Below are 27,671 nucleotides of genomic sequence, written 5' to 3'. Positions count from 1 at the left end.
GGACTGAGTTTGAGCTTTTGCTTAGTAAACTGGAAGGATGCCTGTGCTGGAAGAATATCAGCAGAGTGCTTCGCTGTGAAAAAGACTGACGTATCTCATAAAATATGTTACACCACCATGAAGTAAACAAAGTCCAGTTACGATAACGTGGAAGCTTGTTTCAGACAATATTTACATGAGGGTGAGTGGAGATGATAAGAGGACCCAAATGTGGACATGGATCAGATGGGAGGTAAAGGATTACTAAACTTGGTTGATTAAAGAAATGTAACAAATAAGCGCAACCAAGTCAGAACACCGTAAAAAAATAAACTAGTGAAAAAACAAAACAAAACCTGACTGTGACTCTAAGCGCGAACCAGAACAAAAAGGGAAACTTTGAATTGATAACAGCGAGGATCTGACAAAGAATATAAGAAACCAGGGAGCTTAAATACTGTGGAGAGCTGATGGTTGAATGGTTGCAGCTGAGAAGATTAAACACAGGTGAGTGAGTGGAGCTGATGACCTGAACAGGAAATCTGAGGATAACTATGGGAGAGAAGGTGAAACTAAATTGAATTAAGATGCGAGTAACAAGAAACAAAAAAATACAAATAGACTAGAGACTAGGGACTAGAGAAAAAAAAATTGGAATAAAACTCATGACAAGAAAACAAAATAGAAACAAGATCCAGAAATCCATAAACACCTTCAATAAAAATTGTTAAAAAAGTTAAAAGATTTGAAAACAAAAAATTATATATAATTTTTTTTCATAAAAATAATTAACGTCATCAGTTTATCTTTTAAATCAATTTCTCTATTTATTCTGTGATTCTCTGAAACACTTTTCCATAAACAGCAGCAGTCAGGGTAAAATTTGAAACTCAATCTGATGGAAAGTTTGTGAGCGTAACTGAAAGAGGTGACGTTCAAGAAAGAAGGCCTGTAACCTGCCTCAGTTATAATTGTTCTGTGAAGATGAATTAACGGATGTGAAAGGCTTCCTGAAATACATGATTTCTTTTGTAAAGATTGACAGATAATTTGCTTCATCACATTTATGATTGTATAACAATATATCGTTATTTTCTGTCCTTTAGTTTTTTCTCTCTCAATCTTATCTTCAACTGCTGCATGTAAGTTTATTGCCTATTATGATACACCAAGTTCCTCCAATATTCTTTAAATAGTCCACATGATTGTTTAATATGCTAATTACAGTGTCTCATATGTGGCCAATAGATAATCAGATCAGACTGCAAGGACCTCAGGGGACTCGTTGCTCTGGAAGGGTTGAAATCCTCTACGGGGGCTCCTGGGGAACTGTGTGTGATGATAGCTGGGACTTAAATGATGCTCAGGTGGTGTGTAGACAGCTGGGCTGTGGCTCAGCAAAAAGTGCCCCTCAGTCAGCCCAGTTTGGTCAAGGAAGTGGACCAATTTGGCTTGATAATGTGGCCTGTTCAGGAGGTGAAAGGTATCTGTCAGAATGTTCGCATTCAGGATTTGGGACACACGACTGTGGACACAATGAGGACGCTGGTGTCATCTGTTCAGGTAAGTAGATCTATGATGGCATGGCAGTGTTTATCACCTATTGAATCTATGAGCTTCTCCAGCTGTAACTCAGAGAGCTGCTGATGTAGCAGTAATCATGCAAAGAGTAACCACCATGAAAAGAATGTTGGTTGCTAAGTTCAAGAAAGCTTGGAGGGATGTTTGATGTCAGTCAGAGACACAGAAAGGTGCCATGAGAGACATGGATGAATTTCAGTAAAAGTACAGCAAGGCATCAATACATGGCTTGCTCTCCTGAGTTCTGTCGGGATATACTCGTGGGTTAAATCTGATATTTTTATCTGGGTGCAGTTCTGTGATTTAAGGTTGTAATGGTGTTTCTATGCACAAACAAATCAGACTGATATTATTCAAAACATTGCAAGTAATGCAGAACAAAATCATACATTCTCTGAAAATGCACAAAAAGAAAATAAGCCTGACTTAGCTTGACTATTAATTTCTTTTCAACCATCTTTTAATCAAGCAATTCAGTCAGGATTGAATTGACGAGTGAACATACTGAAAAATACACAAATGGCTTTGGTACACATGCATTTCTAAGGCAGATGTCTGTCATACCTTTGGAAAAGTCAGTTTCTATTTCTTTGCAGATTCATTCCTACATGTAGCTCTGAAACTTCCAAATTCTGCATTTTAAAAAATTCTCCAGTTTAAAAAAGAACAATGAAGTATTTTTGTATTGAATGAAAACTTCCTAGCATTAACTTTAAAGTGGAATTACACCCTCAAATACAGATTTTAAGGGTTCCCATTGCTGCCATGAGTGTGTTTACAGTGCTCGACCACAGTGTATTCAGCACCAGTCTATTAACTACCAGTAATGACAATGTGAAGGGAATGCATTACATTGTATAGAGCAGGCTGTGCTTAACCACAATTTCTGATAATCATGTTTTTTCAGGGAAAATTTGTTTTGGACCAGTGTCACTAAATCTTTAGAAACTCAGTATTTCAAACCAATCCTGCTAGTGCGGTGACCTAAGGTCAAAGAGTTGTGTGCACAGTAAAAAAATTCATCCTCAAGACTACTCGGTCTCGTTCAGTTAGATTATAACAACAAGCAGAAAGAATATCTTTCAAGTGAGTTTTGTAACACAAGAACACTGTTACTGGCATTGCAAAATAAATTTCCTAATCTGAATTAAATGAAACTTGTGAAGAGTTTGTATTGCCCTATTCTTAAACTCAAAGGTAACAACATATTCTTTGATACTGTACTATTTTTCAGTGACCCTTCCAAAGCCCAGCATCACCATGAATCCTGTTGGTGAGGTTACCTGGGGTCAGGACACCAGCATCACTTGTTCAGTCTCATCTCAATATTTTGGTGGAACATTCACACTGCAACAGGCCTCAGGCTCATTCACAAAGAAGCAAACATCAAGTACCAACTCTGCTACCTTCAGTATCCTCAAAGTTAGCTTTGATCATGAGGGATCGTACCAGTGTCGGTATGGAATAAGGATTTTAAGTGAAGACTTTATCTCGCCCTTTAGTGACTCTGTTAGACTCTCAGTTACTGGTAAGAAAGAAAATACAGTTTCCAACTTAGATTCTCGTTGACATGTAGTGAATGAAATATAAATAACTAAGTTAAATAAATATTTCTAACTCAGCTCAAAGGTCACTTCTGTTGTGCTAATACTATTCTGTGTTTTCAGTGACTCTCCCAAAGCCCAGCATCACCATGAATCCTGTTGGTGTGGTTACCTGGGGTCAGGATGTTACCGTCACTTGTTCAGTCTCAACCCAACATGTAGGTGGAACATTCACACTGCAACAGACCTCAGGCTCCTTCACAAAGACCCAAACATCAAGTACCAACTCTGCTACTTTCAGCATTCCTAAAGTTAGCTTTGATAATGAGGGATCGTACCAGTGTCGGTATGAGAAGAGGATTTCAAGCCGATACTTTACCTCACCCTTAAGTGATTCACTTAGACTTTCAATTACTGGTAAGGAGGAAAATATAGTTTCCAACTTTAATTCTCGTTAACGTGTAGTGAATGAAATATAAATAACTAAGTTAAATAAATATTTCTAACTCAGCTCAAGTGTCACTTCTGTTGTGCTAATACTATTCTGTGTTTTCAGTGACTCTCCCAAAGCCCAGGATCACCATGAATCCTGTTTATGTGGTTCCCTGGGGTCAGGATGTTACCGTCACTTGTTCAGTTTCAACCCAACATGTAGGTGGAACATTCACACTGCAACAGACCTCAGGCTCGTTCAGAAAGAGCCAGACATCAAGTACCAACTCTGCTACTTTCAGCATTCCTAAAGTTAGCTTTGATAATGAGGGATCGTACCAGTGTCGGTATGAGAAGAGGATTTCAAGTCGATACTTTACCTCACCCTTAAGTGATTCACTTAGACTCTCCGTTTCTGGTAAGAGCAATTCAGCTACATGTTGATATTTCACATACTGTGTAATTTAGTAAAGGAAATGTTAAATCGAAGAAGTTTTTTTACAATTGGGGCTGCACAGTAGTTTGCTGGTTAGTGCTGTTTCCTCACAGCAAGAAGGGATGTGCATGAGTCCTTTCCGGGTACTCAGGCTTTCAAACCCACCTTCCAAAAAGAAATTCATATTAGGCTAATTGGTGACTCTGACTTGTCTCTAGGAGTGGGTGTAAGTGTGCATGGTTGTTTGTTTCGTTTATTTCTGTGTGGCCCCATGATGGACTGGTTGCCTGTCCAGTGTAGACCCTTCCTTTCACTCAATAGCATCTGGGATAGGCTTCAGCCCCTTGTGCTCCCTCAATTGGATTTGACAGGTATAGAAAATGGATAGATGGATGGCTGTTGTTACACTGTTCACAGTATGCATGACTACTACAACACCAATATCAGCCTTCTTGGCACAACCCTTATTCTATAGCAATTGGTCCTTATTAGTTTAGTTAGGCAACACATGTATTCAACTGTAATTTGAATTAAATGTTTTAAACACTTTTGTTTTTGTTGTTAAGCAAAATGTTAATGCTTCAGGTGTTGTCACTTTTTTCCCAGTGCCACTGCGACAGCCTAATATCTCCCTCATATCTCCTAATGGAGGGCTCATCTGGGGTCATGAGGCTGCAGAGGTAACCAGGGGTTTCAGCTTTGTTATCACGTGCCTAATCACCACCCACTACCCTGGAGGTGTCTTCTCTCTCATCTTCTCTGGCTCCAACATCATTGACACCAAACCTGCAGTCAATCTCTCTGCCTCATTTAACTTCCCTGTAGCTGAATTTGAACACCAGGGCAACTACAGTTGTGTGTATGAAGTTTCTGTATCTTCACGAAATTTCACCTCAGAAGAGACAGCACCACTAATCATCCTCATTAAAGGTAAATGGAGATAAATTTGATCACTAGCCAGAGCTTGTGACTCTAGGCAACTAACTCAACAGGTTCAGGTTCAGTTACCTCTCAGAGTCAGTTGGCAAAACAGTCCTGCCTCGTTTACATTGTCACGTCAAGCTGGCATCTTGGAACTTGCTGCTGTTGACAGTTGTCAGGTTAACAAAGACATCTTTTTTTGTGTTTACAAGGTGCCACCCACATGTGACAGATGCTTAAGATACATAAACTCTTAAACTTGAAGCAGTGACTGACTCAAACTGGAGTGGCCTCAGACTGGGAGGTGTTACTTCTCAACCCAGCTGATTCACGATCAGCTGCAGACCACCTCAGTACAAACTGGAGGTCTCTGCTCAGTGAAACAAACACAACTACATAATTGTCTAAAAGCAAAAATGCAACCTAAGCTAACCAAAATGAAAACCCTTTGGCACTTGGCTGCACCAAGGATTTTTCAGAGAAGCTCTACTGGAAATATGCAGACATTATCCACACATGTTGTGAAGCATTCTACTAAAGAATACTACATCATGAGATGGCTCAAGCGTCCTCTGTGATTCAGCAGAAATACAAAAATTATTGTGGGAAAAAGCAAAAGGAGTGACAGAAAAATATATATATATGTGTATATTTTACCCAGAGAATAGATAGAAAACAAAAGTAAATATGCATATTTTCTCTTCTAGTGGCTTTGTTGCCTCTGGTCTCCACAGGAGGTGGAGGGATTTTGCTGCTGGGCCTGTTGGTCTTGTTGGTGTTCTGGCTGGTCCACAGGAAACGAAGAGTCGAGCAACCTTCAGCCCTCATCCAAAGTCAGTCTGCTCACAAAAACACTCATAACATTATATGAAAACTATTTTCAGCATACACTGTCATTGGTGTTCTAGATCCTGCCAATATATATTGTCTGGGGCTGACTGATGAACCAGTGGAGGTCAGGAACCATGAACCCCATGAGGAGGACGAACAGCTTTATGAGAACTTCGAGCCAATGCACAAGAGGAAGCAGAAGGATCAAACAATAGCAATGGAACAGAGTGATGAAGATCAAGATCAAGAGAGTCTTCAAGTTTTGAGTGATGAGATGTATAAAAGTGAGGATGCAGATCTATATGAATGTCTTGAAATGGTAAATACCAGCCATGAAAACATTTATAAAAGCAACAGTGCTGTACATTTGCAAGAGGAAGAATCAGAGGATGATTATGAGGAATGTGTAAATGAGCTCCAGACCTATGCTGCTGATGATCTGGACATTTATGGAGAGGACATTTATCAAAACTTTTAGTTTTTTGCCAATCAATTGATCCAATGCAAATATTTGCTTGTCAAGATGTGGCCAGAAATGTTACACCTCACTAAACAAAGCTAATTTCTTCCTGCAAATGTTAAAAGGAAAAGCTCATACCAAAAAGTTCTGCCAAGAGCTCTGAAACACCAAACCAGTGTGGGGAACCAGCAACGATAAGAAGCCCCTTGCTGGGGATTTTTGTGTAAGATAACATACCTTGTGCAATAGCAGTAGAAGTAGAAAAATGTTTTCTTTTGTTTTTTTATACTGTTCTATCTACATAGTAGTTTTCTTATGCATTTTTAACTATTGTGTCGGTGTGTTAGTGGAATGCATTCTTATCTAACAGGAGAGATCTGGAATTGCTTCAGGAGAGAGATTTGTTTTACAACTCTAAGCTAATGGAGGCTGCTAATCCTCCCCTAGATTTCAGCATTTTTAAAACGAACATCCCGATCCATTCATTTTGGAAACATGATCAATACAATTTTACGCATGGCTGATATAATGGTTCACATGGAACCTAAACTTTGTTTATTAAGCATCTATCCTGATCATTTGACACCAGTCCATAAACTTACAGCCATGATTGATTTAACTCTGCTTCAGGCTAGAAGAGTAATTGCAATGAGGTGGAAGAATATAGACTGCACAACACCTATGATGTGGCTACAAGAAATGACTGGCACTGGAGAAACTAACTTATCTGGCCAGAGGGAAACTAAAGAAATTCAGGGAAATATGGGACATCTTTATGAGATTCCTGGAATGTCATCAGACTGTAATTGAGCAAAGTAGGTTGACAAAGTGACAGCATGGATGAAACTGGCACACCTCTTCATAATGGTTTAATTTATTATTATTATTATTAACATAATTTATTTTCTTAATTACCATGATTTTAATTTTTAACCCTGTATGTGTATGCTGTTGGGGTATGTTAGTATTGTTCACTTTGTACCCCTGTGAGTGTATATTTCTGTATATTTACTCTGCAAAATCAATAAATATTGGTAAAAAAAGAAAAAAAAAGGACATCCCTTGACTTTCAGGACTTAAATACTGACTGACTGACCCTGATTGTCTCCATAAGATACATGCGATTCTGTATCCGTCCGATCAATTTGCATAAGGATATGATATACATTTATTAAAATACAACTTTGACTTTCACAATCTTCATTTGTTTCAGATTTCCACCACACTTGCCAGGGCAGAAAGGGGTGATTGTACTTATAGAATATAAGAAAGTTGAAGAGCACATAGACTTATAATAATATTCCAAATAAGTAAACATGGCAACGTGTGTTTGTTTCTCTTGAGTCATGATAGTCAGTTGGTTTTAGATTCTTCTCTTGGCATCCACATGGTTAAGAAAGCGTTGCTTGTTTTGGACACACGAGGAAGAAAAATGAGGAGAGATTGTGTATGACATGTTAAGTTAGCGAGTTGCTTTCTGCTGTCAGTGCCGTCACTGTTCCACAATGCAGTGGACTAAGATGTTGAGGAAATTCTCACAGATAGAAGCAAAAATAAATGAATTGTGGCGAAACCGCTTAGAAACCCCCCCCTCAAAAAATTTTATTGTAGCTTTTTTGTTTTAGTCTAAACTAGTCTACGGTACATGCTTACTTTGCAATATCTGCCTCAGTTGAAGAGACATTGCGAAATTAATCTTAAAAAAAATAAAAAAGTTCAAACAAAAAACATTTCGGATCAATTAAAGGAAAAAAATAATGGTATAACTCAAACATAAGGAGAACAGAAACAATCTACTTTAAATTTGCACCTTTGACACTTACGCCTGCACAACTTATAAAATGCAAATGAGTCTGAGGTGAAAAGGGAGAGCTTGCAGACTTGAACAAGCTGTTGAATCAGGCTGATTGACAGTACACCAACAAAAGAGCTCTCAGCCAATGAGTGAAAAGCTCCTTCAGGAAGGTAATTCAACTCAGAGTGTGGCAAATTGTATTGACTGTTCTCGGTCAGTTGTGTCTACATTTTGGATGACGGGGAAATAACATAGTAAGGTTGTAAAAGGAAGAAGTCAAAGTGGGAGAGGAGTCAAACTAATTTGCCTCAAAAATAGGCAATGCACAAGAAAAAGGAATGAAAAACTAATGGATAAAAACAGGAGTCAGTGTTTGTGACAGAACTGTTAGACCTGAGGGAAATGGGATGTACATCCATAAAAGACAAACATAAACCATCATTAACACCAAAAAAGAAAGAAGAAAACAAGGCTGCAGTGGGTTAAAGAGAAGCAGTCATGGACTGCGGATGAGTGGATGAAAGTGATAATGAATCATTCATCATCATGAATTTGCATTGAGCAAAGAGATGATGCTGGAACTCCTTTTTGGTGCAGGTCCAGTGAAACATATAAAGAGGGCTTTCTGAAGAAAACAAGATACGAGGTTGATGTCAGGTACAGCATCAATGGAGATGGCCGTGATTACTTCTACAGAAAATGCAGAGTCTAAACTAGTCTGGCCCCCTGGTGTGCCCGCTGCACTACACCCCAGCAGAGTTGAGGGAGGGAGGACGTGTGGATGTATGGGACGTGAAAGTGTGTGTGGTAATGATTGGGCCTGGATCTGGGACTTGCTGTCGCCTGGCCTGCCTGTGCTTCTCCCGATGGGGGGGCGGCATTGCCTCTCCCCGCTGCTCGCGACTTCACCCACCTGTGGGCACGTCTTGACTCCCAGGGCACTTGGCCAGGGGCGCTGGGGCAGGCGCTGACCCACTGCGTGGCTGTCTGGGGCACTTGGCCCTCCTGGGTATTGGGTGGGGCCTCTGCCGGGGGGTTTGGGGGCGCTCGGGCTCCCGGGTCCAGTGCACGGCCCATGTCTGGGCGGCTGGGGCCTGGCGGGGTCGGTGGGCTGTTGCCCCTGGCTCTCTGAGGGCCTCTGCCCTATGCTTATGGGGGCTCTGTCCGGGGGCTTCCTCTGCAGTCTTCTGGGTGGATGCGTGGTTGTCCCTGCGGTGGGCTTCCTGGGTTCTGTGCTCTGTGGGGGCTGCTGGTGGCCTGGGTCTTGTGGCCCTCTCTGCCTGCTTCTGATTGCTGGGGGGGGGCTGTGGATTGTGGCCCTGTACACTTATACACTCATAACTAAGCACGGTTACCATGTAGATCCTGTGCCATGGGTGTTGCATGTTCTCACACACACACACACACACACACACATTTATTAGCCCAGTAGCATGCTCGCTAAGCAGTTGATGTGTTATCATGTCGTCTCAGGTCAACTATATCCACAGCTGTGTTGTATGCGATTGCCGCTTCTTGTGCTTGTTTTTGTTTGTTTGTGTGTTTGTTTTTTCTCTGCTTGTCTGCTTTCAGGTGCTCCTGGTGGCGCTAAGGCTGGATTCCCCTCAGAGGCCATGGATTGTTGTCTGTTTTGTTTTTTACAGGTGTAGCAGCTGGTTGTCTGGTTTTTGTTTCTATTTTTGTTCTGTTGCCTCTTCTTTCCTCTTCTTCTTTCCTTGTCCCCCGGTCCGGTTCAGTTCTATTACATGTCATATATTGTCAACAGAAATAAATAAATGGGCATCAAGGGGAGCTTTACATTTATAAAACTTCCCTTGGCAAAGCAAATCTGTTTGGCATCAAAGGTATTCAGACTACAATTCTGCTGCCATAATGCTGAACAGGACAAGGGGAAAAAAAAAGAAAAAAAAAAAAAAAAAAGAAAAAAAAGAAAATGCAGAGTTGTACTTTTCGGAACTGAATTGATGAAGAAGATTGTGAGTGAGGTGTGACCGAACCATTCCATCAAATTTTTATGTACTTGAAACAGCAATTTTATAGCCTGGATGTTCAGCCGTAAAATTGAAACGCTTTGATTCACATTTGGATTAAAAAAAAAAAAAAAATGAATCAAATAAAATGGTTGAATTAACATCCCCCAAAAGTAGTGATTCTAAAATTTCCGGCAGGGGTTGTATGTGTTCATCTGGCTGCTCTTTATTTCCAAAGCAAACAGATCCAAAAGTAATTTCTCTACATTTGCATAAAATATGGTTTAGCTGTGACGATTGCAGCAATTTCTACAGAAATGGATTTGATGTAAATATTGAAAGTGCTTTGTTCGAGTGTTAAATGCCAGCTTTCTCTCAGCTGCTGTCTGTTCTAAGTACTACAGTTGGCATTTGGGTCCCTGCAAATGTTCTGTGTGTCAAACATAATCAGAGCCTTGTTTGTAGCATTGACCAAACATTTGACCATTTCTAAGAAAGCAGAAGTGTGTTTACTGTTTGCTCATACTGGCATGTTAGCCTGGGAGTGTTGTTGAGAGGGTGGTGGGGTGAATCATGTGTGGCGATCAGAAAATGAAGACTTGGTGCAAAACAAGAGGGGAAGTAACCCCAACAGAAAGCAGAAGTTGGGAAGCTCAACAAAATAGAAAAGGTAGAAGATGATGAAAGAAAACCACCCATAGAAATTAAGTAGAATACAAAACATGATCAAGACACAAAAACAGGCTTCAATCTGCAATTGACGAACCTGCAAGACATCTTAAGAAATTAATCACACAAAAAGTAAAATTTTACTCTCTTTGAAATTGTTTCGTCAGATTTAAGTGCATTCATTCAGCAGAAAAGCAACTAATTTTATCATTTAACCGAATTAAATGTCCTGCTGTGCTGTCCTAATAACATGGACCATTGGTGATGGTGGGAAAAGCACAATTTTATTTTGTCCTTTGTCCAATTCTACTTGCAGAACTATGTAGTTGTTTCAACGTTCATTACAACCTCTTCCTCATTTGCAGCATTTATATTCTTACACTTGAAAGTTACAATATTATTGTATATAATTCATGCATGTAGACTGTCAGTTTGAGTTTTATTCCTCAATTATCATCCAATGATATGTTGCAAGCATTGTGTGGAAGCTTAAAATGATCCAGGACACCATGCAGTACTTATTTACACAGTATTTACCATCATACAAAGCATCAGTTTGTTAAAGCTGCATCTAGAAAATGTAATATACAATCGGAAGATGTCAATACTAAGGCTGTAAAAATAACAAGTGAAAAAAGCCATGAATGCAAGTTGATTTATTAATTAGATAAAAACTAATTTTAACTGAGGTTGATTTTCCACCACAGCTTGGTTTGTCCAGCATCCCACCAACAAAGAAGAAGAAAAAAACTCAAGCTATAATGAGCACTCAAGCTGCAATACGTGCTGGTATTTAAATGAGCTGCTCACTTGCTTTTACTGTGTGCACCAACTGCAGAAGAGAAGGGGTCAAAGTGACATAATAACTTCATATCCACTTGGTCTTTATTTTGACATCGGATTATTCTTTTTTCAAATCTCTGTCCACATGAAAATGCAACAACAGAAATAAAGATAAGAAATATAGTGTGTGTGTGTGCGCCTTTTTTGGCAGGAATTTCACATGATCCCTTAAGTTTTCTGGCCTTCAATGCAGAGGCAAATCAGCTCAGTCAAATGCAACAGCGATGTCCTGCACATACGGAAATTCTCTTGTCACATTTCAGGAGAAAACATTTTTCTCAAAGTTGTCCCAGTAAACCAGCAACTTTGGTCTCGGTTTCTGTGTTGTTGGAGGATTGTTTTATGCAGGGCTGCTCCTGGTCAAATAAGGGCCCGAAGGAAAACTACACACACAGAAGACAAGATTTTAAAAAGTCAGAGCCTGATGAGCAGGCCAAGATGAGGCGGAGTTGAAAAAAAAACAAACTTTGTTCCTCTCACTTTTATTTTTGTTTGCGCGAAAGCGTTTGTGCGAAACCTCCTTTTACCATCAGTACATGCATTAAGCAGGAAATCACACTGCTGCGCTGCCACCCTGAATCTTCACCAGACAAACATACTGATCGCAGTTGCCTCTCCGTATCACGTCCCCGGTCCAGGATGTTGAAATATCTACCTGAGCTGTTTTTTGGTGAGTAAACTGTAAGGTATGACTGTGAGAGGGAGATAAAAAATGATCACTCTGTTTACCAAATGTAGGAAGTCTCAGTTGTAGTCAGAAAACATTTGTAAGCATTTGAAGTTGCCTGGCAACGACAATGATTAGTCTTTTTAGATTTAAATTGTGCTTGCAACATTCCAATGGGATTGAGTTTGAGCTTTTGCTCAGTAAACTGAAAAACACCATCTGACCCACAAAGCCCTGTGCTGGCAGCATATCAACAGAGTGCTTTGCTGTGAAAAAGACTGACGTATCTCATAAAGTATGTTACATCACCATGAAGTAAAATTCCGTTGCAATAAAGATTAGACATAGTTTCAACAAAGTCCAGTTACAATAACGTGGAAGCTGTTTCAGACAATATTTATGTGAGGGTGAGTGGAGATGATGAGAGGACCCAAATGCAGACATGGATCAGACGGGAGGTAAAGGATTACTAAACTTGGTTGACTAAAGAAACAGAAAGCACTACCAAGTCAGAACACCGTAAAACTAAACTGGTAAAAAACTAAAACAAAACCGGACTGTGACTCTAAGCGTGAACCAGAACCTGAATAAACAGGGAAACTGTGAATTGACACAGCGAGGATCTGACAAAATAATATAAGAAACCAGTGAGCTTAAATACTGTGGAGAGCTGATCAGTGAATGGTTGCAGCTGAGAAGATTGAACACAGGTGAGTGAGTGGAGCTAATGACCTGAACAGGAAATCTGAGGATAACTATGGGAGAGAAGGTGAAACTAAACTGAATTAAGATGTGAGTAACAAGAAACAAAAAAATACAAATAAGGACTAGACAAAATTAAATTGGAATAAAAGTCATGACAAGAAAACAGAACAGAAACAAGATCCAGAAATCCATAAACACCTTCAATAAAAATAGTTATAAAAGTTAAAAGATGTCAAATAAAAACTTACAAAATCGGCTGTGTATAGACATCTATTTAGATTTTTTAGATTGAAATAATTAATCAATTTCATCAGTTTATCTTTTAAATCAATTTCTCTATTTATTCTGTGATTCTCTGAAACACTTTTCCATAAACAGCAGCAGTCGCAAAATTTGAAACTCAATCTGATGGAAAGTTTGTGAGCGTAACTGAAAGAGGTGACGTTCAAGAAAGAAGGCCTGTAACCTGCCTCAGTTATAATTGTTCTGTGAAGATGAATTAACGGATGTGAAAGGCTTCCTGAAATACATGACTTCTTTTGTAAAGATTGACAGATAATTTGCTTCATCACATTTATGATTATATAACAAGATATTGTTATTTTCTGTCCTTTAGTTTTTTCTCTCTCAACCTTATCTTCAACTGCTGCATGTAAGTTTATTGCCTATTATGATACACCAAGTTCCTCCAATATTCTTTAAATAGTCCACATGATTGTTTAATATGCTAATTACAGTGTCTCATATGTGGCCAATAGATAATCAGATCAGACTGCAAGGACCTCAGGGGACTCCTTGCTCTGGAAGGGTTGAAATCCTCTACGGGGGCTCCTGGGGAACTGTGTGTGATGATAGCTGGGACTTAAATGATGCCCACGTGGTGTGTAGACAGCTGGGCTGTGGCTCAGCAAAAAGTGCCCTTCAGTCAGCCCAGTTTGGTGAAGGAAGTGGACCAATTTGGCTTGATAATGTGGCCTGTTCGGGAGGTGAAAGGTATCTGTCAGAATGTTCGCATTCAGGATTTGGGACACACGACTGTGGACACAAAGAGGATGCTGGTGTCATCTGTTCAGGTAAGTAGATCTATGATGGCATGGCAGTGTTTATCACCTATTGAATCTGTGAGCTTCTTCAGCTGTAACTCAGAGAGCTGCTGATGTAGCAATAATCATGCAAAGAGTAACCACCATGAAAAGAAGGTTGGATGCTAAGTTCAAGAAGGCTTGGAGGGATGTTTGATGTCAGTCAGAGACACAGAAAGGTGCCATGGGAGACATGGATGAATTTCAGTAAAAGTACAGCAAGGCATCAATAAATGTCTTGCTCTCCTCAGTTCTGTCGGGATATACTCGTGGGTTAAATCTGATATTTTTATGTGGGTGCAGTTATATGATTTAAGGTTGTAATGGTGTTTCTATGCACAAACAAATCAGACTGATATTATTTAAAACATTGCAATGTTTTTATACATTCTCTGAAAATACACAAAACTAAAATAAGCCTGACTTAGCTTGACCATTAATTTCTTTTCAACCATCTTTTAATCAAGCAATTCAGTAAGGATTGAATTGACAAGTGAACATACTGAAAAATACACAAATCAGTTTCTATTTCTTTGCACATTCATTCCAACATGAAGCTCTGAAACTTTCAAATTCTGCATTGTGTTATTTATGTAGAAATCGCAGTTTAAAAAAGAACAATGAAGTGATATTGTATTGAATGAAGACTTCCTAGCTTTATCTTTAAAGAGAGATTACTCCCTCAAATACAGATCTATTGTATTCCTATTGCTGTTAGGGTTAGTGTGTTTACAGTGCTCGACGACAGTGTATTCAGCACCAGTCTAGTAACTACCAGTAATGACAATGTGAAGGGGATGCATTACATTGTATAGAGCAGACTGTGCTTAACCACAATTTCTGATAATCATGTTTTTCTGAGAAAATTTGTGTTTTGGACCTGTGTCACTAAATCTTTAGAAACTCAGCATTTCAAATCAATCCTGCTAGCGTGGTAGATTCAATTTTCTAATGTGAATTAAATGAAACTTGTGAATAGTTTGTATTGCCCTATTCTTCAACTCAAAGGTAACGACAGATTCTTTGATACTGTACTATTTTTCAGTGAGCCTTCCAAAGCCCAGCATCACCATGAATCCTGTTGGTGTGGTTACCTGGGGTGAGGATGTTACCGTCACTTGTTCAGTCTCATCTCAATATTTAGGTGGAACATTCACACTGCAACAGACCTCAGGCTCCTTCACAAAGAAGCAAACATCAAGTACCAACTCTGCTACCTTCAGTATCCTCAAAGTTAGCTTTGATCATGAGGGATCGTACCAGTGTCGGTATGGAATAAGGATTTTAAGTGAAGACTTTACCTCACCCTTCAGTGATTCCCTTAGATTTTCAGTTACTGGTAAGGAAGAAAATACAGTTTCCATCTTCGATTCTTGTTAACTTGTAGTGAATTAAATAGAAATAACTAAGTCAAATAAAGATTTCTAACTCAGCTCAAAGGTAACCTCTGTTGGGCTAATACTATGTTGTGTTTTCAGTGACTCTCCCAAAGCCCAGCATCACCATGAATCCTGTTGGTGTGGTTACCTGGGGTCAGGATGTCAACATCACTTGTTCTGTCTCAACCCAACATCTAGGTGGAACATTCACACTGCAACAGACGTCAGGCTCCTTCACAAAGAACCAAACATCAAGTATCAACTCTGCTACCTTCAGCATCTTTAAAGTTAGCTTTGACAATGAAGGATCATACCAGTGTCGGTATGAGAAGAGAAACTTGACTTCACCCTTAAGTGATTCACTTAGACTTTCAGTTACTGGTAAGGAGGAAAATACCAACTTCGATTCTTGTTAACTTGTAGTGAATCACATAGAATTAACTAAGTTAAATTGTCAAGTACGATGCAGGAATGGAGGACCCAGATTCAGACTTCAAATCCAAAAACAAGGTTTATTCCAAAAGCACAAAAACATGAACCAAGGGCGTGGCAGAGCCGGAACTTAACAATACTTTAACTGTGAATTAACTATGTCTATGGTAACTATGAAAAACAAGACTATGATTAATAAACAAGACTATGATTAACATTGGCTGTGAATAAACAAGACTATGAGGCAAAACTAGATTTAGCGTTTGTGGCGTGATCATGAAAGGTTAAGTAAGGATTCTGCAATGACTGTGACTGAACCTGGAAACTAAATGCTGTGGGGAGGTGATTGGTGATGATGTGCAGCTTTGAAACAGAAAACAGGTGACATGAGTTTACCTAATGTGACAAGGGAAAAAATATGATCTGAAAACATAAGAACCTGAAAACATACCAAATGACCTGAAAATAAGAATCTTGAAACATAAACTGTGACACAAATAAAGATTTCTAATAGGGGTGCAACGGTACATGTAACCCTCTACGGTCCATACCGCGGCTTTTTGGCCTCGGTTTCGGTTCAGTTTCGTTACGTGTTTTGTGCATAAAGAGAACAATTTTTTCTCCCAAAATTCTCTCTTTATTTTTCTTGCCAGCAAAAACTGTAAACATATGGCAGATCCAACTATTTGTGGTCAGTGCAAGGCTTTATGTTTGAGCAAATCATTTTCAATGGCTTTTCGTGCTTTGTCATAGAGGTTGGGAATTACAACGTCACTGAAATGTGTACGTCAGGGCATAACATAAGGCCGGTCGAGCGTTTCTATTAAATGACGAAACCCCACATCTTCGACCACACAAAAGGGATGAAAATCTTTCGCAATAAATGCTCCCACTTCACAGATTATTTTCTTGTCTTTTTCTGAAGTGGCACTGTAGGTCTGTTCAAAAGCACTCAGAATATGTTTATGCATTTAGAAGACGCTTTTATCCAAAGCGACTTAGAGGTAGGCAGACAGGGTAAGGGGGTCTTGCCTAAGGACCCCTACTGGAGGTAATACCTTCCATGCAGGGGATTTGAACTCAGGATCTCCCACATGGAAGGTGGCAATCATACCACTACACTATCCAGACAGTTGTTCCGCTGGGGTTACCTTTTGTTGTACTGTCCTGTGTTCAAGAAGTGTTATATCAGGATGCTTACTCTGGAGATGCCTGGTCATGTAACTTGTGTTTCCTTTTAAATATGGGGCATGTTTCAAACAACGTTTGCAGACAGTAAAAGTTCTGTCAACAGTTTTCACTCCCTCGTCGTTATATTCAATGGCGAACCCGAAATAAACCCACACCAGAGATTTGAATGAAGCCGGTGCTTCTTCAAACATTGGTCTCTCTACTCCTCCACAAGTGCTGGCACTGGCCATGTCTCCGTTTTCTTTGTTCAGCTTCTGTGTGTGAGCTGCGCTTTGAACCCGCCCCCAGTCACGACAATGATTGGACATTAACTCGTGGGGAGGGCTTTTCACCTGCCTGTACATGCAGGCACACACACACACACACACAGTTGCAAATACGAAAACCTGCAATCCATAAGGGTGTATTGTCCCGTGTATAGCGGACCGAACCGTTCGATATTTTACCGAGTACCGTTGCATCCCTAATTTCTAAATCAACTCAAAGGTAACCTCTGTTGTGCTAATACTATTCTGTGTTTTCAGTGACTCTCCCAAAGCCCAGCATCACCATGAATCCTATTGGTGTGGTTACCTGGGGTCAGGATGTTACCGTCACTTGTTCAGTCTCAACCCAACATGTAGGTGGAACATTCACACTGCAACAGACCTCAGGCTCCTTCACAAAGAACCAAACATCAAGTATCAACTCTACTACCTTCAGCATTTCTAAAGTTAGCTTTGACAATGAGGGATCGTACCAGTGTCAGTATGAGAAGAGGATTTCAAGCCGAAACTTTATCTCACCCCTAAGTGATTCACTTAGACTTTCAGTTATTGGTAAGGAGGAAAATACAGTTTCCAACTTTGATTCTTCTTAACTTGTGAATGAAATAGAAATAACTAAGTTAAATAAAGATTTCTAACCCAGCTCAAAGGTCACTTCTGTTGTACTAATACTATTCTGTGTTTTCAGTGACTCTCCCAAAGCCCAGCATCACCATGAATCCTGTTGGTGTGGTTACCTGGGGTCAGGATGTTACTGTCACTTGTTCAATCTCAACCCAACATGTAGGTGGAACATTCACACTGAAACAGACCTCAGGCTCCTTCACAAAGACCCAAACATCAAGTATCAGCTCTAATACCTTCAGCATCTTTAAAGTTAGCTTTGATGATGAGGGATCGTACCAGTGTCGGTATGAGAAGAGGATTTCAAGCCGAGACTTTACCTCACCCCTAAGTGATTCACTGACACTTTCAGTTATTGGTATGGAGGAAAATATAGTTTCCAACTTAGATTCTTCTTAACTTGTGAATGAAATAGAAATAACTAAGTTAAATAAAATGTTTTAACTCAGCTCAAAGGTCACTTTTGTTGTGCTAATACTATTCTGTGTTTTCAGTCACTCTCCCAAAGCCCAGCATCACCATGAATCCTGTTGGTGTGGTTACTTGGGGTCAGGATGTTACCGTCACTTGTTCAGTCTCAACCCAACATGTAGGTGGAACATTCACACTGCAACAGACTCCAGGCTCCTTCACAAAGAACCAAACATCAAGTATCAACTCTACTACCTTCAGCATCTTTAAAGTTAGCTTTGATAATGAGGGATCGTACCAGTGTCGGTATGAGAAGAGGATTTCAAGCCGAAAATTTACCTCACCCCTAAGTGATTCACTTAGACTTTCAATTATTGGTAAGGAGGAAAATACAGTTTCCAACTTTGATTCTTTTTAACTTGTTGTAAATGAAATAGAAATAACTAAGTTAAATAACGATTTCTAACTCAGCTCAAGTGTCACTTCTGTTGTGCTAATACTATTCTGTGTTTTCAGTGACTCTCCCAAAGCCCAGCATCACCATGAATCCTGTTGGTGTGGTTACCTGGGGTCAGGATGTTACTGTCACTTGTTCAGTCTCAACACAACATGTTGGTGGAACATTCACGCTGCAACAGACCTCAGGCTCATTTACAAAAAACCAAACATCAAGTACCAACTCTGCTACCTTCAGCATTCCTAAAGTTAGCTTTGACAATGAGGGATCGTACCAGTGTCGGTATGGAATAAGGATTTCAAGCCGAAACATTATCTCACCCTTAAGTGATTCACTTAGACTTTCAATTATTGGTAAGGAGGAAAATACAATTTCCAACTTTGATTCTTCTTAACTTGTGAATGAAATAGAAATAACTAAGTTATATAAAATGTTCTAACTCAGCTCAAAGGTCACTTTTGTTGTGCTAATACTATTCTGTGTTTTCAGTGACTCTCCCAAAGCCCAGCATCACCATGAATCCTGTTGGTGTGGTTACCTGGGGTCAGGATGTTACCGTCACTTGTTCAGTATCTATCCAATATGTAGGTGGAACATTCACACTGCAACAGACCTCAGGCTCCTTCACAAAGAACCAAACATCAAGTACCAACTCTGCTACTTTCAGCATTCCTAAAGTTAGCTTTGATCATGAGGGATTGTACCAGTGTCAGTATGAGAAGAGGATTTCAAGCCAAGACTTTATCTCACCCTTAAGTGATTCACTTAGACTTTCAGTTACTGGTAAGGAGGAAAATACAGTTTCCAACTTAAATTATTGTTAACGTGTAGTGAATGAAGTAGAAATAACTAAGTTAAATAAATATTTCTAACTCAGCTCAAAGGTAACTTCTGTTGTTCTCATACTATATTGTGCTTTCAGTGACTCTCCCAATGTCATATTCAGTATGAAGTCTTGTTTGTGTTGCTACAAATACAATAGTATGGCTTCAGATATTATTATTCTTTTTTTCCCCAGTGCTACTGCAGCCTTACATCTCCGTCCTATCTCCTAATGGAGGGCTCATTTGGGGTCATGAGGCTGCAGAGGTAACCAGGGGTTTCAGCTTTGTCATCACATGCCTAATCACCACCCACTACCCTGGAGGTGTCTTCTCTCTCATCTTCTCTGGCTCCAACATCACTGACACCAAACCTGCAGTCAACCTCTCTGCCTCCTTTAACTTCCCTGTAGCTGAATTTGAACACCAGGGCATCTACAGTTGTGTGTATGAAGTTACTCTATCTTCACAGAATTTCACATCAGAAGAGACAGCACCACTAAGCATCATCATCATCAAAGGTAAATGGAGATTAATTTGGTCACTAGCCAGAACTTGTGCCTATAGGCGAGGGTCACAATGAAGATCAAGTGGTAACTTAACAGCTATGCCTTTCAGCCCAGCTACCTCTTTACCACAATAGACCTGTGCAGTGTTTGCATCACTTCAGACACTGCCTCAATCTGCATGTCAATGTCCAGCGTTTTCCTTCTCACCTTGTGAAAAACATTTTTGCAACCGTCTGCGACAGACGTGTTACTTTAGCACCACACTCAACAACAAAACAAAACCCGCAAAAAGTAAGGATAGAATAAAATATCACCACCAAGAAGCTAATATGGAGAGCGAGGAGGCAACCGTGTTCATGGTCTGCATAACGGTAATATTAATCACGGACGATCACATCAGGCGTCTAAGATCGAGGCTGGAAGAGCACACAGCAAGTCAGGAGACAAAGAATCGAACAGCGGGCAATACTTCTTCGTTTCATGAAGGAAAGAAGGAGAGCAGAGCGCCACAGACAAAGGAGACAACTTGTAAGTTTAACTTGTTAAACATGCGCTGGTTGTGTCCGTGTCGTATGAGTAAACATTTCAGACAAGGGGCGTAGCTACCAACCACCAAACACCTACGTCATATGTGTTCATATAGAACCCAGAAAAGAAAATGGTTATTGGAACTGAGGGCCGTGGTCCCTAGTTCCTGTATGTCCGAATGCGCGAAAAAAACGGCCCTAATCCTGAAAAGGCTATAGGAACGGCTAAAGGTTCCGACACTGGGAATGCGCCTTTTGTTGCCCAAACTGAAAATTTGCACATGTTGCATCCTCCATGAATCAGCAGGAATGCAAAAGAAAACACAAAAGTAGTTTCAGGAACCCCCACCCTCAACATATATATATATATATATTTAGACATATACAGATATATATGTATATTTATGTCTTTATGTATGTCTTTTCTCTTCTAGTGGCTTTGTTGCGTCTGGTCTCCTCAGTAGTTAGGATTGTTCTGCTGACCCTGCTGCCCCTGTTGGTCTTGGTGTTCTGGCTGGTCCACAGGAAACGGAGAGCCGAGCAACCTGCAGTCGTCATCCAAAGTCAGTCTGCTCACAAAAACACTCGTAACATTATATGAAATCTATTTTTAGCATGAACTTTCATCTATGTTTTAGATCTTGCCAATCAATATTATTTTGGGTGTGGCACTGATTAAAATATCTATAATGTTTTCTTTCCATACTGATGTCCCAGTGGCGGTCAGGAACCATGAACCCCATGAGGAGGGCCAACAGCTTTATGAGAACTTTGAGCCAGTGCTCCGCAAGAAGCAGAAGAAGCAGAAGAAGCAGAAGAAGCAAACAAGACCAATGGAACAGAGTGATGAAGATCAAAATCAACAGAAAGTTATGAGTGACGAGAAGCTCAACAATGAGGGTGCAGATCTATATGAATGTCTTGAAACGGAAAACATTTCTAAAAACAACATTGCTGTACATTTGCAAGAGGAAGAAACAGGAGATGATGATGAGGAATGTGTAAATGAGCCCAAGCCCTGTGCTGGTGATGATCTGGACATTGATGGAGGGGATATTTATCAAAACTTTTAGTTTTTTTCAATCAACTGACCCAATGCATATATGTGCTTGTCAAGATGTGGCCAGAAATCTTACACCTCACTAAACAAAGCTAATTTCTTCCTGAAAATGTTCAGAAAAAAAGCTTGTTCCAAAAAGTTCTGCCAAGAGTTCTGAAACACCAAACCAGTGTGGGGAACCAGCAACAATAAGAAGCCCCTTGCTGGGGATTTTTGTGTCGCCACTGGCTGAACAAACAAAATAACACAAGAACACTGGACAATGACCAACTGCTGGCTAAGATGTAGAAACAATAGTACTTATGTTATACAATAAAAGAAAGCTTATGGCCACATAAACTTGATAAAATAATTATAAAAATAAGATTCTTCACTTTTGGGTTTTGGGCACATGAAGAAGAAAAATGAAAAGAGATGGTTATGTTCAGTCAGCCATTTGTTTTCTGCTGTCAGTGGCACCTCATTTTTTTGGACTCATTCATTAAGCTTAACAGCTAATCTCAGTTAGTTGTTTCACTGACACAATGGGAAATCTACCTGATCAATCAGCTGGTAGTTATACAAGGAAATCGGTTAATTGGCGATGGGGTGTTCCCACTAAAAATGCAAGCGAGGCAGAAGTTCATCAATGCACCATACATGCCCTACTTCTGATATTTGGCTTGGTGTGTCAGGGCTCTAAAATGACTTGTACAAAATTGTTGCTAAAAGGGGGTAAAACAGATATTATGCATGTACAGCTGAGGTTCTGACAGTCTTGACAGCTGACAGCAAAAAAAAATAAAAAATAAAAAAAAATAAAAATTATATATATATATGGTTTTGAAACAGCTTTAAAAATATGTCCATCAATTTATCTGGTTCACGTTTACTTTGCAAATATGCTTATGTTGTAGAAACGTAATCTCACGAAAAAGTTTGAGCATCCTTTCACAATTCTTTACACCAAAATGATTTAGAGAAAAACAATAAAGGCAAAATAAAACAACACAAAAATGTATCTGCTGTTCTCCAGATGTTATTAGTGCTTTTCTGTTTTTCTGGAAGCCATTCTCAATTTTTTTTTTCTTTTGACATCGAGTTGTTGCATCGCCATCGTAATTATAGTAAATCTATACTACCATGTGTCGGGCTATGCTTGATACTGCCTTCCACAGGGTAGTACAGTCGCTAAGCTGTGTAGAACACCTAAAGTAGGTGGTTTGGAAGTGTTCAAATATAGCATCTATCATTCATCCCCACTCTGCAGTGGTTAGAGTGGGTCGTCCAATAACCGGAAGGTTGGCGGTTCGATTCCCACTCTCACCGCCCAAAGATTAGTGAACTGACAGCTGATGGCAGTCCACTTCCTTGCCATGGCTGAGGTGCCCTTGAGCAAAGCACCGTACCTCCATGCTCCCCCATGCATGCTTGTGTGTGTTCAACAGATGACAAATTAAATGCAGAAGAGTAATTTTGTGTATTTCCCTGTATCTACATGGCAATAAAGGTCTTTAAAAAAAAGAAGAAAATTCTCCCTCATTTACATTTCTAGAACAAATGCCAGAACAAGTGTGCAGATACAAATGACACATAAAACATGACATATACATGAAACATGAACGATGCTTGAAGAAAACTTCAAGCAAATTTCCACAGTGACGGATGATACTGAGTTGGTGTCAGGTGAAATTCAGCCATTACTTTTACAGAAAGTGCACAGATGTAGACAGACAACTTTTCTGAATCCGACATACATACAATATGGGTAACATAGCTTTTTTCTTACATTTTTCTTCATATTTTTTCCAATTGTGTGCATTTCTGTGTTCACTCTTGTTTTTACTGCTGCTGGCATCTGAAAGTCGTGATGAAATATTAGGAGGAACAATTGCTCTGTCCCAACAGAGGTTAATGGAGTATGTGATGGTGCTGACCCTCCTGTCCATGTCAATGTCCATTTCGTCTTCCTCCAGCAGTACAGCCCATTTCGTCACATCAAAGCAGTTTCTCAATGCATCACCCGCCTCTGGTGACCACTTCCTGGTAGTGACAGGAAGTCTTTGTACACAAAGTCTGTATGTGGGCTGCAGATAGATCATGCTATCAGCAGATCTACCCAGTTCTGGTATTATAAGTACTCTGCTGACTGCATAATTTAGCTATTTGATCTGCATAAAATATCGTTTCTTTAGCTTTCGGTGTGACTGAAAAAAGGAAGCAGCCAAGAGAACAGAAGTTGCCAAGATCATTAGATTATACTAATTTTAGATTCTCTGTTATTTAAGCAACCGAGATGTTTGCACAATAGAGGTGACTCAAACTGTTGTCATGTTATTGATGGTATAAGGTTCGGAAATATTAATGTCATTGTAATTTCATATTTCAAGGCTTTATATGTTAACAGACATCCAATACTTCTGTACTCGGAAATCTCCTTGCTGTGGAATGGATTGACACAAATGATTGAATTGGGCCAAAAAACAAGACTTACAGGCAGAAGCTGCTGCCTCACTGAACTCCAAGCTGGCCTTTTAGTTAGCATTCATCGACACAACTGCTAAGAATCCCGACCTTGCGTTTTGTCAGAAGTTTAACTTCTTTTAGTGCATGTGCTGCTGTGCCTTCTTTACAGCACTCGTAGTGCTGTCTGTCCGGTTGAGTCCATTTTTCTTCGTACACTGCTTAACCAGACTGTGGACCTGTGGTCTGTCGGCTGCCCCTGTGCTTCAGGTGGTTCTGGGTCATGTGGAGAGCCATAGCAATGGTATCCTCCCTACATGTATTTGCCCTATATGCAAACTAGAAAGGGTCCAGGGTCAGTGGGAGACGGGTTTTCTGATGGGAAAATTAGCCTTTGATGTGCAGATCTGATGTGCAACCTACGGTACTTCTCATTTTGCTCAAGAGGGTTAGTTGTGAAAAACTAACCCTTTTCCTCTTACTTTTATCTTAGCCCGATATGGTCAGTGTTCGTGCAAAACCTCCTTTTACCACCAATACATGCATTAAGCAGGAAATGACATTGCTGCGTTGCCACCCTGAATCTACACCAAACGAACATACTGAATCTGTATCTCGTCCCCGGTCCAGGATGTGGAAACATCTACCTGAGCTGTTTTTTGGTGAGTAAACTGTAAGATATGACTGTAAGAGGGAGATAAAAAATGATTACTCTGTATACCAAATTTAGGAAGTCTCAGTTGTAGCGTAGCACGATAGAATATAAAGGATTTACAAATAGTGATCTCAGTATCTAAATAAACCTCAATTACCTCGTATATGTGGGCACCACCTTCAAAGAAGGAAAAAGAAAGAATCTTACGATTCCAGTATGTTAAAAAGAATGTTGACCAGTCTCAAAGCGCTACTTCATGAGATCTCGTTTGAATTGAAGTAAAATTCAGTTGAGATAAAGATTAGACATATTTTCAACAAAGTCCAGTTATGATAACGTGGAGGGTTGTTTCAGACAATATTTATGTGAGCGTGAGTGGAGATGATGAGAGGACCCAAATGCAGACATGGATCAGACGGGAGGTAAAGGATTACTAAACTTGGTGGATAAAAGAAATGTAACAGAAAGTGCTGCCAAGTCAGAACAATGTAAAAAATAAACTGGTGAAACACAAAAGCTCATCAAAACGTGACTGTGACTCTAAGCATGAACAAGAACCAGTACCAGAACCAGACAGAACAGGGAAACTGAATTGACACAGCGAGGATCTGACAAAGAATATAAGAAACCAGGGAGCTTAAATACTGTGGAGAGCTGATCAGTGAATGGTTGCAGCTGAGAAGATTAAACACAGGTGATGACCTGAACAGGAAATCTGAGGATAACTATGGGAGAGAAGGTGAAACTAAACTGAATTAAGACGTGAGTAAGAAGAAACAAAAAAATACAAATAAGGACTAGAGAAAAATAAATTGGAATAAAACTCATGACAAGAGAACAGAATAGAAACGGAAAAAAAATCCAAATATCCATAAACCCCCTCAATAAAAATAGTTATAAAAGTAACAAAATATGTCAAATAAAAACTCACAAAATCTATATAATCTATAATATATATACATATATATGTATATGTTTCACCAGTTTATATTTTAAATCAATTTCTCCATTTATTCTGTCATTCTCTGAAACAGAACTGGGACTTCATCACATTTATGATTGTATAACAATATATTGTTATTTTCTGTCCTTTAGTTTTTTCTCTCTCAATCTTATCTTCAACTGCTGCATGTAAGTTTATTGTCTATTATGATACACCAAGTTCCTCCAATATTCTTTAAATAGTCCACATGATTGTTTAATATGCTAATTATTGTGTCTCATGTGGCCAATAGATAATCAGATCAGACTGCAAGGACCTCAGGCGACTCGTTGCTCTGGAAGGGTTGAAATCTTCAATGTGGACTCCTGGGGAACTGTGTGTGATGATAGGTGGGACTTAAATGATGCTCAGGTGGTTTGCAGACAGCTGGGCTGTGGCTCAGCACAAAGTGCCCTTCAGTCAGCCCACTTTGGTGAAGGAAGTGGACCAATTTGGCTTGATGAAGTGGCCTGTTCAGGAGGTGAAAGGTATCTGTCAGAATGTTCGCATTCAGGATTTGGGACAAACAACTGTGAACACGATGAGGACGCTGGTGTCATCTGTTCAGGTAAGACACATTTTCTATTTAGATGATTGCACTTGCATTTATCGGGAGTTTATCTGAAGTTGCATTGAAACAAAATAGTTTCCTGAACCTAAATAGAGTGTAGCCTAAGCAAACTATCATGTACAGGGTGACTGAAAATTAGTTTTTCATTTACCAACTGGCTAAAGGCTCCATATTAAAGAAATGATAGAAGTCAATTATAGTGAACTGTGCAATAAAAAGAAGTGACTCTTCCTTCCTGAATGTTTAAGTATTGCTGCCTTGGGCAAACTTTGTAGCTCTAATTTTGTTAAGTCTGCTTTCATGGACTTAAACAGGACAGAAAAATGACTTGAGAATATCATTGTATGTCACATTACATTTTTTACAAATAGTTATAACTGTCATCATGGTGTAAACAGTGTAAAGTAAAAATAAAGAAAGATCACTTACAGAGCAAAAATATATTATATATAACCAGAGATGGAAAGAATGCAGTCTACAGAAAAGCATTTTAGAGCTTAGCTGTGACAAAATGTCATAATTAGATAACATCTAAATTTGAAGAAGAGAAAGAAGATATTTGGATAATAGCCACACACTAAAGTATAGATAAGCCACTGTAAATTAAAATAGGATATATTCCCAAGCATGAGACGATGACATGGAAAAAAACGTGAAAACATTTAAGAGCAATGCAAACATAGTTTAAGAATCTGAATACACACTGATATTTGATGAAAAACTGAACAGAACAGGACACGTTTTGGTTATCAGATAGCCTCCATTGACATATCTCCTTTATGTATTGCTGATCAAATTTGAAATGTTTGCTTATGGTATGTTATTCCACTGCTTAGTAGCTTATGTTCTGTGTAAAATGCTGAAATATAATCAACTATGTCTCATCTGCCTCACAGAGGGAAAGATCAGATTAGCAGGGTCGACTCGTTGCTCTGGAAGGGTTGAAATCCTCAGCGAGGGCTCCTGGGGAACTGTGTGTGATGATGGCTGGGACTTAAATGATGCTCACGTGGTTTGCAGACGGCTGGGCTGTGGCTCAGCAAAAAGTGCCCTTCAGTCAGCCCAGTTTGGTGAAGGAAGTGGACCAATTTTTCTTGATGAAGTGGCCTGTTCAGGAGGTGAAAGGTATCTGTCAGATTGTTCACATTCAGAATTTGGGACACACGACTGTGGACACAAAGAGGATGCTGGTGTCATCTGTTCAGGTAAGTAGATCTATGATGGCATGGCAGTGTTTATCACCTATTGAATCTGTGAGCTTCTCCAGCTGTAACTCAGAGAGCTGCTCATGTAGCAGCAATCATGCAAAGAGTAACCACCATGAAAAGAAGGTTGGATGCTAAGTTCAAGAAAGCTTGGAGGGATGTTTGATGTTAATCAGAGACACAGGAAGTTGCCACGGGAGACATGGATGAATTTCAGTAAAAGT

At 39.6% G+C, this 27,671-nt stretch overlaps 1 protein-coding gene across 1 annotated transcript; it reads left to right on the top strand.

Annotated features, from left to right (window-relative positions):
• Window positions 1-216: 216 nt before the first annotated feature.
• Window positions 217-27,455, top strand: LOC140273920 (scavenger receptor cysteine-rich domain-containing protein DMBT1-like). Its single transcript, XM_072369582.1, has 19 exons — window positions 217-232; window positions 1,228-1,542; window positions 3,228-3,521; window positions 3,661-3,954; window positions 5,628-5,726; window positions 5,802-6,008; window positions 13,592-13,906; window positions 15,394-15,675; window positions 17,442-17,735; window positions 17,872-18,165; window positions 18,302-18,595; window positions 18,735-18,788; window positions 19,165-19,218; window positions 19,694-20,017; window positions 24,265-24,338; window positions 24,528-24,696; window positions 25,785-25,820; window positions 25,925-26,239; window positions 27,139-27,455. Exons 1-19 carry the CDS (start codon window positions 217-219, stop codon window positions 27,453-27,455), a joined length of 4,047 nt encoding a protein of 1,348 aa, XP_072225683.1.
• The last annotated feature ends 216 nt before the right edge of the window (window positions 27,456-27,671 follow it).

Source organism: Leuresthes tenuis, unplaced genomic scaffold (assembly GCF_036924035.1).
Source record: "Leuresthes tenuis unplaced genomic scaffold, fLeuTen1.0.hap1 SCAF_17, whole genome shotgun sequence".
NCBI classification, from domain to species: domain Eukaryota; kingdom Metazoa; phylum Chordata; class Actinopteri; order Atheriniformes; family Atherinopsidae; genus Leuresthes; species Leuresthes tenuis.
The sequence above is the reverse complement of the archived record's forward strand: the minus strand, read 5'-3'. Positions and strand labels throughout refer to the sequence as shown.